We start from the raw sequence: 12756 nt of genomic DNA on the forward strand, positions 1-12756 counted from the left end.
AATAATAATAATAATAATAATAATAATAATAATAATAATAATAATAATAAATTGCCCCTCAATCATCTCTTCTCCAGGCTAAACAGACACATCATTTATGCCCTCCATTTTTCTTCTCTCTGTTTCTCATTTTCTCTCTCTGTCTTGCCCCTACCTGCCTTGGACCTGGTGCCTCTGGAAACAGTTTGTTGTCATCTGTTGTCTCACCTCCTTGCTAAGGTCAGTACCTGCTCTGTGCCTTCTGAAGAATGAGATTTGCTAGCACAGCCTCTCTAAAATAATTTGTTTAGAGGAGTGAACTTCAGCAGTCTGCAGAGCAAAGACTCCGAAACAGCATTAGATTAAGCAACAGTGTCATAAGGGGAGATGGCAGTAATGGAATTAACAAAAACAAATGAACTATTCCAGTGTTTGAGATGTTTAATTCATGCAGTGACCTTCACCAGTATGATCCTAGGCTGCATAAATAGCAGTATAGAGTCTAGATCGAGGGAAATAAAAGTGCCACCCTATGCTGCTTTGTTCAGACCTCACTTAGAAAAATACTGGGTCCAGTTCTGGCCACCAAAATTCAAAAAGGGATGTTGAGAAGCTGGAGCATGTCCAATGGAGGAAGACTAAAATGGTGAAGGGTCTCGAAGCCATTCCTTATGAAGAGAGACTTAGGGAGCTGGGGATGTTTAGCCTGGAGAAGATAGGGTTAAGGGGTGACACAGTAGCCATGTTTAAATATCTGAAAGGATGTCATTATTGAGGCTGGGACAAGCTTGTTTCCTGCTGCTTCAGAATCTAAGTCATAGAGTAATAGATGCAAACTACAGGAAAACAGATTCTATCTCAACATTAAGAAGAATCTCTTGACAGTAAGAGCTATTTCAACAGTTGAACCCACTCCCTTGGAAGGTGGTGGAGTCTCATTCTTTGGAAGTTTTTAAGCAGAGGCTAGATGGCCATCAGTCACAGAGAGTGCTCTGATTGTGAGTTCCTGCATGGCAGAAGGGGGTTGACCTTTGGGGTTTCTTCCAACTCTACGATTTCATTAATTGTTGTGGGTTATGACCCTCATTGGCCTTGCAGTGATCCATGAGAGCAGCGCCTCCCAACCCTTGAAAAAGATGTGATAGAATCCTACAGTTAGAAGAGACTACAAGGACCATCCAGTCCAACCCCCTTCTGCCATGCAGGAACTCACAATCAAAGCATCCCCGACAGATGGCCATCCAGCCTCTGTTTAAAGACCTCCAAGAAAGGAGACTCCACTACACTCCTTATTTATCAGACCTTCTTTCTCCTCACCTTCCCACTCAGGCCCTCCGTTCTGGTAGTCAAGGTCTGCTGTCTCAGCCCAGGATTTCCTCTGCCCCATCTCGGATTCGCCCCTTTTCACTCGCTGCCCCTCACTCCTGGAACCTTCTTCCCCCACGAACAAGAGCCATCACTTCTACCAGCTTCAAAACGGAGTGTGAAGACCATCCTGTTCAGAGAAGCGTTCCCAGGCATTGCTAATCTGTCACTTGCCATTTGATGTTCTTTTGTTGTCTGTTTTATTGAATCATTCCTGTATGCTATGTATTTTATTGTATTATCTACTAGAAGGCCCCTTCCCCACCTCTTTCCCTTCTCCTTTTGTGTTGTGTCTTTTAGATTGTAAGCCTGAGGCAGGGGAAACCGTCCAATTAAAAGAGATTGTATGTATGTACAGCGCTGTGTAAATTTCAGCGATTTATAAATAAAATAATAATAATAATAATAATAATAATAATAAATTCCACTGTTGAACAGCCCTTACTGTCGGGAAGTTCCCATATTAGACACTATACTCATACTGATGCGGCCTTGGCCTTATTAGCTGCCGCATCACACTGTTTTCATGTTCAACCTGTGCTCTACTAGGACCCCTAGATCCCTTTCACACGATTTCCTCCTCCATAGTTGATACAGGTCCAGAGGATGTAACTTTGAGCTTTTCTTGTCCACTTAAAATTTGCAGCGACTCCGATGTCAGGGTTTCCTCATTATTGCTTTGCTGTTCTCTTTCTCAGCATCTCTGTTGGTCGGATTCCTTTCCCGCTGTGTTGCCACTGTTCTGGGCATGTGCGGCCCCACAACAACACACACAGACCAGCATCTCCCTCACCCACTCCCTCTCCTTGGCTTTGTTGTGTTGATTTAAATTTCCTCCACAGCGAACATGAAGAAGAGTTCTGAGGAGCCTTTGTTCTCCACCTCCGACCCCAATTCTGATGGGCTTTATTTGTCCAATCGATAGCAACGTAACCTGCCATTCTTTGGTGTTGGAACAACTGTTTGTCTGCTTTTTGAAATGGCTTGGTGGGCTTCCAGGATTTGTGTGGGATCAGTAAGCACCTTGCCTGCCTGGAAACATGAAGGAAAAAGCCCAAACTTGGCAGGGAAGTGCCCCCTAATTCCTTTCTGTGCTCTCCCCATTTCCCAAAAAAATCAAGTGTTTGGCAGTGTACAGATAAGATGGAAAAGGGAATAAGAAGATGATAGATAAGAGAGGAAGAATGAATAACTGGCATTCTCAGAGCAAATCTATGAATATAAGACACTCTTCCATTCATTCTTCCCTTGCAGAAGGAGGGAAATCCCTTCTTCAATCATAGATCCCTTCCTCTTCCTTGCTTCTCTGCCCCTCTCCGCACCTCTGTGCCCTGACAAGAGACAGCTTTACATTTAATTAACTTTGGAGGGCAAGGCTTTGAACATGTAGGTTCTCTGTGAACGTTGGTGATGAAAATTGGTGTGTGCAACCTGCTCACATGGAAGGCCCCCTTTCATTTAATTTGCTTGCTGATGAAATGTCCTTCGTGCCATCTGCCGCCCAGCAACAATTAGGCAGAAAGGTTAAGTACCATGACTCCGAATCAGAGAAATGAATCATCCTCTACTCATAGTAAACATTCTCTTTTGAAATATACATATTCTGCCATTTCAGTGAAATGCAAGGTACTGAAAGCAATTTCCCACCGTTTATTTAAAATATTGCACAGAGTCTTCAGCAGCCCAGGATAGGCAAAGGAGGACAAGGCACTGCAAAATGTAAGACGATCAAGAAAAATGTAAGACATGACCACATAAAAACTAAAATCACTAATATAGATGTAAATTCATGCTTCTTAGTCATGCGCAAAATGACAGAGGGCTGAAATGTAGGACATGTCCTGGAAAAGGAGGGTGTCTTGTCATCTTAGTTTAGGGGCAGTTATCTGCTTCCAGGAACCACACATTCTGCAAAAATATGCTCCTCCAAAAAATAACACAATAGCTAAGAGTCCACTTCCAGTTTTGAGATATGACTTTTTCTTTCTTTCTTTCTTTCTTTCTTTCTTTTTGGTATTACACTTGGAAGGGCAAGTCTTCCTTCAGTTCCTTCAGCTGTAAAGGAACTAAACGAGATCCTGACATGTAAAGATATATCATTGAAAGCTGAAGTTAGGCTCGGCCATGAAAACCCATTGGGTGACCTTGGGTGAGTCACACATTCTCAGCCCCAGAAAACCCCATGATAGGTTCACCTTAGAGTTGCCACAAGTTGGGAATGACTTGACAGCACACAACAACACTTGTGTAAAGATGTGTAATTAAATGCCAAGTGTGACCAGTCTAATGAATTGGAAATGATATATTGACAAGAATAAAGACATAACAGATATGACATTACAATATACACAGTAACCAGCTAGTACAAGAAGACACAGTCACACACATATCAATAACATGTATAGAAGGCATGTGAAATAAACAGTATTAACCCCATATATTTAACCCCATTGCATACATATAACAGAGGAATCTCACTTCATTTGACTTGTCATACTTTGTTCACCTCTACAGTCTGGTGCTTTTCACCCTTGTGTAACAGTTTCCATTTTATACTGCTGCTCCCCCTTTCTTCCATTTCTCATTAAGTACCAAAGTCAGAATCATACATTTCATTAGATTTCCAATTTCTATGTATGAGTGTGAAAGCTGGACTGCTAATAGAAGGAAAATCAACTCCTTTGAAATGTGGTGCTGGATCTCATGGACAGCTAAAAAGACAAATGAATGGGTCCTAGAACAAATCAAGCCTGAACTCTCCCTAGATGACTAAACTGAGGCTGTCGTACCTTGGCCGCATCTTGAGAAGATGTGACTTGCTAGTCCTGGCAAGGTAGAAGGCAACAGAAAAAGAGAAAGGCTGCATTTTAGATGGATAGAGAGACTCTTATCAAGGAAGCCATGGCAGTGCTGAACTTGCAAGACATGAGGAGGGCTTTTGTGGATAGGGTGACTTAGGGGTCTCTCATTCATGGGTGTCACCATATCGAAGTTGATTTGTTGACAATTTACAGAAGATCTCCAGCCTATGCTAAATGATGAGGTGTAATTCACATTTAAGGGGAGACAGACAAGGTGGTCTGGGGAGTAGAGCGGACTGAGGGTCACAAACGCAGCCTTGGCCCAGGCAAAGGCCACACATTTCCCACCGCTGTGCTCAAGGGGAGTCAGTGGATTGCATGGCTGGATAAACTTATGTTTGTGCCTTGCTTGCAAAGAAAAGAATCTTGCTGTTTGCCTTTTCCTAATTAGCCTACTAATTAATCTGGCTTGTTCGTTCCATTCCCAGAGAGGGCTCTACAAATCTCTCTCCCTCTCTTCTCAGATGTTTGCAAATGCCTTTTCCGCTCTTAATTAAATGTAGGCATTGTATCTCGGGGGCTGATCCAGTGCCCTTCTGTTCCTTTAAATACACAGGCAGGACTTAATGCAGCAGAGTATGAATTGGACTCTGCCTTCTCTGTGGACCGTGTCCTCTGCTGCGTGAATTCCACTTCTTTATGTTCGTGCCTCAAAAATCCAGGGTGGGAAGGATTTGGATGTATGCAGGGATGTGCGTTTCTTACCAGCTTTAGAGAGCCTTAAATCCTAATTAATAAATTCATTAAATTTTATTCATATCCCCCCCCCCCCGGAGTGGGACCCAAGGCGGCTGACAAACGAATCAGCTCAAAAACATGAACATTAAAATTCCAAACACAAGTTAAAACCATCACATTAAATTAATAGATTATAAATAGTGTAAAATCATTAAAACCATACAAAAGTTTAAAATAAAACACTCCCATGTCATAAGAGACTTCTCTGCAAGCAATTACACATTAAAAGTCTGCTTGGACAAAAAGAATCTGGTGGAAGGCGAGCAGGGAAGAGGCCAGCCTAGGCTGCCACCGCACTGCAGAAAGAATGCAGTTTGACACACTTTAACTTTAATGGCCTGTTTAGCCTGGAGAAAAGAAGGTTAAGAGGTGACATGATAGCCCTGTTTAAATATTTGAAGGGATGTCGTATTGAAGAGGGAGCAAGCTTGTTTTCTGCTGCTCCAGAGAACAGGACCCGGAACAATGGATGCAAGCTACAGGAAAAGAGATTCCACCTGAACATTAGGAGGAACTTCCTGACAGTAAGGGCTGTTTGACAGTGGAATGCACTTTCTCGGAAGGTGATAGAGTCTCCTTCCTTGGAGGTCTTTAAGAAGAGGCTGGATGGTCATCTGTCAGGGATGCTTTGATTTGGATTTCCTGCATGGCAGAATGGGGTTGGACTGGATGGCCCTAGTGGTCTCTTCCAACTCTACGATTCTATGATTCTATGAACTGTCACCATCTGAAACCTTCTGAAAGGCTTTAATAGCAGATTAAAATAATGCAAATGTAAATAATTGTTAAGGTTACTCAGTTAAGGTCGTTGGTGTTTAATGATTAAAAGTGTGGATTTTTATCCCAAGGTGTATTTGGAACGGTAAGATGTTAAATATTTTAAGTACATTTTTTCCAAGAACTTTGCACTTTGGATTGTAAATGTTGCAGAGCACTGTTCCTTTTTTGGATGTTAGTTCCCAGAATCCTCTAGTCAGCATAGTCATGGGGATTCTGGGAGTTGTCATCCCAAAAAGTAACTTTTCCAAACACACAAAGCAGTCCTGAAAGTTGTTCACCCAACCTCTGTTTAAAAAACTTCTAAGTTAGTATATTCCACTGTTGAATAGCTGTCTAAAAATGTAAAGCTGAAGTCATAGAATCGTAGAGTTGGAAGAGACCGCAAGGGCCATCCAGTCCAACCCCCTGCCATGCAGGAAATTTAAATCAAAGCATCCCTGACAGATGTCCATCCAGCATTTGTGGTATTGCATGTTACAAAAATTGTAAATAACACACTACATATCACTTGTGAATATGAGCAAAAGCTACATTAACATACTACACACACACATACAAAACACGCATACACATACATGCAAACACAAAAGGGCGTGCAAGCAGTCCCAAGTGAGCTTCGTATGCAAGATAAACTGATGAAAGAGTAGAACGTCTGTAGAATTAATGGAACTTGTCTAATTTGCAAGGGTTGAAAGAGTGAGGCATTGGAAAGCGAGGTCTGGGAAGGCTGTAGTTGATGGTCCTAATGTACAGGCAATAACACCGAGTTGCCATCATCCTCACCCTCACTGTTGGTTTCAAAGTCTACCAGGTGTTACTGTCTGGAGTTTTGGATCATCGTTGACTTAAGTTCCATCCAAGAAACTAGGAACAGGTGAAGTATTGTCACTTAATGCATCCTGTTCCAGATAGTACGACTTTTTGTAATTGTGTTTTGGTGATCCTGTCTTATGGCCATTGCCTTCAGCCGTTAGGTCAGTCTGCTTGGAATTGCTCCCAGTACACATCTTACCACTGAAGCCGTGTGTGTTTCATTTTACCCAGAGATGCCAAAACTCTTACTATTTCATTATATACCAGTTTCACAGTCTACCAAGAGTTAGCAACTAGAGTTTTGGATCATCGGTAACTCCAGTTCTACCCAAAATTCTAGGAACCAGGCGAGATACCATTGGACAATGTGGGATGACAAGCAATACCATTTTTTGGGAGTTGCGCTCTTGTGATCCTTGTATGGTGCCTTCACTCTTATGTTCTGTCGGTCCAGAGCTTCCAGAGCACCAATCACACAACTGGAACCACACTTGTTTTCTTTGCCCAAAGGTGCTGGATCTCAATTTGTAGGTCTCAGTAGTCTTTTTCTTCTCTATTTCTTTGATTCTGGGATTGCCTCATCACCATCATTACCAATATTGATCCTTCTTAGCTTGTTTTTACTGCAGCCTCTCTTTCCCAAACTGCCTCTTCCTACAACAAGCCTTTGGCCTTTTTCTCGCTGCCTCAGCAGAAGCCAGCCACAGCGTCTCACTTAACGGTGTGTGGTTTTAGACAAAACTGCTCACCAAAGGTGCGTAGTTAATCAAGTGGAATTTGCTACGCCAGGCCTGGCTGAGTCCATGGCTGCTGATGAGGCAGAAGCAGGGAGCGAGAGTGAGACCCCAGAATTGCCACAGCTATTAACCAATGGAAGCTGTCACACTGACAGCATGCTTGATGCTGCAAACTTGGCATGACGAGCATCGGTCACTGGTCCCACAGCACAGTCCAGGAATAAGTTTGGCTGGACCTTTGTATAGCACTCCAAAGGCACAAAGCATTTTGTTCTTTGCAAGAGTTCTGAATCTTGGCCTCCCCTGACAAAGCGCGAATGGCTAAAGCATCAAGCCCGTCTCCTAGTTCCTGGGTTAGTGTGCTCCCTTTGCTAATGCGTGCACATAATGCTAGCAAAAAAACTGCATTTCGGAAGACAATAGTGTGCATTTATCTGTTTCAATCACTGCAGAGGGGAAATGTTGCTGGCTGATAGGGGATCAGGTTGTTGCTAATTGCCATCAGGCTGCCTTCAACTTACGATGACTCCGCCAACGAGAGGCGCCCGCAGCGTTTGTTCTCCACCTTCAAAACTTTGCTTAAACCTCCCTCTCCTCCTGTCTCTTCATCATTCTCTCCTAATGACTTTGCTAACTATTTCATCTCAAAGATTACCACTATTCGCTCTGAGATAGTCCCTCCCGATTCTTCTTCTGCTCGTAATCTTCTATCGCCTTCGCCTAAAAAATTTTCTGCGTTTCCCTCTGCTTCTTTGGATGAACTCTCTACACTTCTGAACTCTTCCAAACCTGCAACCTGTCCTCTTGATCCAATTCCTACTCGTCTTCTAATCTCTATAGCTCCTTCTTTTCTGCCCTCGCTTCTCCATATCTTCAATCTCTCTCTCTCTACAGGCTCCTTCCTGTTGGACTTCAAACATGCTCTCATTTCCCCAATTCTGAAAAAAACCTTCTCTTGACCCCTCCTCTTTGTCTGGCTATCGTCCGATTTCTCTTCTCCCCTTTCTTTCTAAGGTTTTGGAACTGGTTGTTTATTCATAGAATCATAGAATCATAGAGTTGGAAGAGACCACTAGGGCCATCCAGTCCAACCCCTTTCTGCCATGCAGGAAATCCAAATCAAAGCATCCCTGACAGATGGCCATCCAGCCTCTGTTTAAAGACCTCCAAGGAAGGAGACTCTATCACCCTCCGAGGGAGTGCATTCCATTGTCAAACAGCCCTTACTGTCAGGAAGTTCCTCCTAGAGCCATCACTTCTTTAACCAGCTTCAAAACGGAGTTGAAGACCATCCTGTTCAGAGAAGCGTTCCCAGGCATTGCATAATTGTCACTTGCTATTTAATGTTCTTTTGTTGTCTGTTTTATTGAATCATTTCCTGTATTGCTATGTATTTTATATGTATTATCCTACTAGAGAGGCCCCTTTCCCACCACCTTTCCCTTCTCCTTTTGTGTTGTGTCTTTTAGATTGTAAGCCTGAGGGCAGGGAACCGTCCAATTAAAAGGATTGTATGTACAGCGCTGTGTAAATTTACAGCACTTTATAAATAAAGGTTAATAATAATAATAATAATAATAATAATAATAATAATAATAATAATGGACCTCCAAGAGACCCTATTAATAACAGCCCTGCTTAAGTCTTGCAAACTAAGGGCTGCGACTTCCTCGATGCAATAAATCTACCTGTGCTGTGGTCTTCCTTTTTTCTTGAGCAACACTTTGGGAGGTTGAATAAGAGAAGAAAACTGTGCTGAATTCTCGCTGGTCTGTTATTCTTCCCGACAGGATCAGATTTTCAATCTGGGAATGAATAATTACAAATCTCCTTTCCATCCTGAGCTTCCTATATTTCTATGGTGGAATGACTACCTTGGCTAGAGAAATGTGGAGGACAAGCATTGCCAGCATCTCTTCCATTGATGAAGAATGCTTGATTGTTCATGCCTTAGTAGGTTTTGGAGGGGAGCTGTGGTCTGCCATCTTGGCACCACTGGGTAAAGAGAGCCATTCTCCAAAGGCAACACCAGCCAAGAGTTTGCCCTCCTGCAGAGGGTTGCTCTTGGCTAGCCGCCTTGGCTGCCCAGCTCAAAAATATCCTACCTCTTCCCAGAAGCAGCTGGGACTGATTTTGTATTTGGAAGAAAACTCCTGCTCTGAGCAAGGCTGTCATGGGATCTTGCCTTGTTTCTGTGGCCTTTTGGAACAGACAAGGAAAGAGGTTGGTGGAGGGTGAGTTGAGAGCAAAGCCGTATCTTGTGCAAACAGATGGCACTTAAAAGAAAGAACGGTGCTTTCAAGTTAAGTGTGGGCCTGGATGCTTGGAATTGGCGCCTTAATTTCTTTTTCTTCTCATCTCCTTCCTTTTCAAGATAACTTGGCTCTTGGTGTTCCCTTCCAGCTCGGAGTGACACTGTGCCAGTATTGTCGCCCGAAACTCAGAGAGGGTTCATTTTTTCAGGAAATATTCCTTGCAGTTGGAACTCAGGATTATGGTCTTGTCTATGTTCAGATACAGTGGGTCCTTGGTATCCACTGGGTTTTGTTCCGGGACACCCATGGATACCAAAATCCAAGGATGATTTATGGCTTTGTGATCTGTCACATAAAAAAGGAACGTTTCCAGGCTCAGCAACATACAGTGGGCCCACCACATTCCCTGGGATTAGGAGCGCAAGACTCCCGTGAAAGTGGAAAAATGGCAAATAAAAAAAAAACAAGAATTTTTTTTACCTGAGATTATACCTACGGTATCTAGGAATCTCTGGGTCCTTCAGTGCAACTCTGTAGTCAATATCCACTGGAAGTTGGCCGTAGAAACATGCTGGAGGACCTACAAATGCCTAGAGAAGTGTTTCCCCTAGGAATCTCTAGGCCCTTCATCGTGACTGTATGGTCAACGTCTGGCAGAGTTGCGCTGGAGGAACTAGAGATTCCTAGAGAGAACATATTAATCAAAACTGCAAATCTGCAAAAGTTAAAGCTGCAAATGTGGAGGGCTGACTGTAGATCTGTTTCTAGACATTACTTCTTTAACAGAAAATTTACTGCAGGATGAATATGTCTTATCCAAAATGCTTGGGACCAGAAGTGTTCCATATTTTGGATTTTTTGGGATTTTGTAATACCTGTGTTTCCATAGAAACAATAAAACATGATGATTCTATGAAACATAATGAGGCTGGAGAGAGACTAAGGTTCCGTGAAACCGTGGAAAGTGTGAATTTGTGCCATTTCACAGATCCTTGAGTCTCTCTCCAGCTGCATCTCTTTCCAGCTGTGTCTCTCTCCATCCCTGCAAATACAGTACAGGTATATACTATGCTATTTACATTGTGGTTCAAAAGGTTTTGGATTTTGGTGTACTTTGGATTTTGGAATTTCAGATACAGGATACTCAATCTGTACCAGAGGCAGAAATAACATGGATAGAATAGGGATAGGTTCCTGTATCACAAAACAAGAAGAGCAGATCAACATGTTTCAGCAAAACAAAACAATTTCATATGTGAAATGAAATAGCCAGGTCTGGTAAGCCTTGTGTAGCTAAATAAAAAGATTGCAAATTTTCTGGATACTGCTTGAAAGCATTTTTCAAAATACATCTTGGGTTGATGTTTTTATTTTCACCAGCCTCCAGTTTTCTTATGATTTCCATTTTGGTGGCCAAACTGGGCTTTTTTCCTTAACAACCTGGAGGTAGTTGGTGAGGCACCTTTCTCACAGCAGGAAGAAAATTATCAAAATTACTTGTTTCCCCCTTCAAGAATAAAATTAGGAAAGAATTACACCCCTCATCCAAGACTCACTTTCCTTTTCTTCCTTTCCACACTAAGTGTGATGCTTCTGCTCTGTTCCGTCTATTGAATGTCCATCCACCACTTTCAAGATGGGTTCTGTGGAATAATACCTTGTGCTTATAGGACAAGCTTCTGAAATGTTGTTGTTGTTGTTGTTATTTTTATTAACATTTATGTATAGAGCGCTGTAAATGTTGTGTTAACATGGCCTCATTTTTTCTCTCCCCCCTCCCCCCAGGGCATCTCTCAGGCTACTTTCATTGGTCATGACTGGGGTGGAGCCACTGTTTGGAGCATGGCTCTCTTCTACCCAGAGCGAGTCAAGTAAGTTAATCTATTAATTTTTCCATTAGTTCATGGCTTTCCTGTAAAGACTCAACCTGACTAGTGGTTAGAGTCTTGGATTAGGGCAAGAGTGGGCAACATGCCACCTGTCAGCTGCATGCCAACCCCAGGACCCACTATGGGTTTTTTAAAAAATGAATTTTGCTATGAAAATTTTTTTTAGAACTTCTGAAAAAAACATGTCTGGAGGAGAGGAAGGATGATGATGATGATGATGATGATGATAATGATGATGACAATTGCAACATAACGGACAAATATAGCTACCTTGTACCTTGCCCCACTCCCTTCTCTCATTTCTTTCTGTGACATTTTTAGGGCAGTGGCCAGCCTAAATACACCCTTCAAACCTGCAAACCCTGAGATAGATGTGATGAAGTTGCTTGAATCGAATCCTATCTTTGATTACCAGCTCTACTTCCAGGAGCCGGTAAGTAGCGTCTGAGGCAGTGATTCCCAGACATTGGTCCTCCAGGTTATTGGACTTCAACTCCCAGAAGCCCCAACCACCCTGGCCAACAGACAGGAATTCGGGGAGGTGAAGTCCAAAACAAAGCTTGGGAATTGCTGCTCTAAGCCAATCATGTGGTGGTGGGCTGGGCTAAAGGCAAAAAGGAGCCATGCCAAAAATGTTAGCGTATTTAGCTTAGAACTCTTTCCCACCTGCCAACAAGCTCCAGAAGAAGCATTTCAGCCTTCTACAAAGAGGGGATAGGGAACCTGTGCAAAACCTGGGAATTCTCCCAATGCTGGTATTAGAAGAAAGGAGGCATGGCCCAGTGCCCCAGGCTGGGATCCACGAAGGCCAGATTTATTCCAGGAGTTTATTCTACATCAGTTGGAATGAACTGATGTGATCTCAGCCAATTCTGTGGTTGTCAGGAGGAAGCTGAACCAGAATCCAAAGAGGGTTTTCCCCTCAGTTCAGGGTCCCTGCTGTCATTTTTGGAACTGGATCATTAATACCAGACTTCTCATATTTGAAGCTTCATTCTACCTGTCAAGTGCAGGGCCCAGTGCTGCCATCTCTTAGTCCTAGGGCTTCTCTACATGATTGAAATACTCCTCATAACAACTGATTAGAATGTGATCTGCTCACATATGTTTTGCAGGAGTTTGGGGCTTTTGGGGGGAGCGTGAAAAACTTTAAACTCTGGAGAGAAAGGTTTTGAAGTCTTTTACAGTACAGAGTATCCAAGAGTATTCACAAGGATGTGCCCATTCATCTGCATGGCATGGATTCACATTTTCAGCAGAGAAAGGGAAAATAGGCGCAGATATGTGCAGGAAAGTGGTGTGAATGTGCAAAAAGCCACAGCTATCCACGCAATGCATG

General features: G+C 42.8%; 2 protein-coding genes across 2 annotated transcripts in view; one reads left to right on the forward strand and one right to left on the reverse strand.

Annotated features, from left to right (window-relative positions):
• Positions 1–12756, reverse strand: part of LOC121919807 (protein FAM71C-like) — a 1121343-nt gene that overhangs the window by 804002 nt on the left and 304585 nt on the right. The window lies entirely within an intron of this gene.
• The window catches only part of EPHX2 (epoxide hydrolase 2), a 98206-nt gene that overhangs the window by 54969 nt on the left and 30481 nt on the right, over positions 1–12756 (forward strand). The window contains exons 11-12 of the mRNA XM_042448768.1: positions 11314–11399; positions 11739–11850. Of these exons, the coding sequence (XP_042304702.1) occupies positions 11314–11399; positions 11739–11850 (198 nt within the window). The remainder of the gene's footprint in view (positions 1–11313; positions 11400–11738; positions 11851–12756) is intronic.

The sequence above is a fragment of the Sceloporus undulatus genome, chromosome 1 (assembly GCF_019175285.1).
Source record: "Sceloporus undulatus isolate JIND9_A2432 ecotype Alabama chromosome 1, SceUnd_v1.1, whole genome shotgun sequence".
Taxonomy (NCBI): domain Eukaryota; kingdom Metazoa; phylum Chordata; class Lepidosauria; order Squamata; family Phrynosomatidae; genus Sceloporus; species Sceloporus undulatus.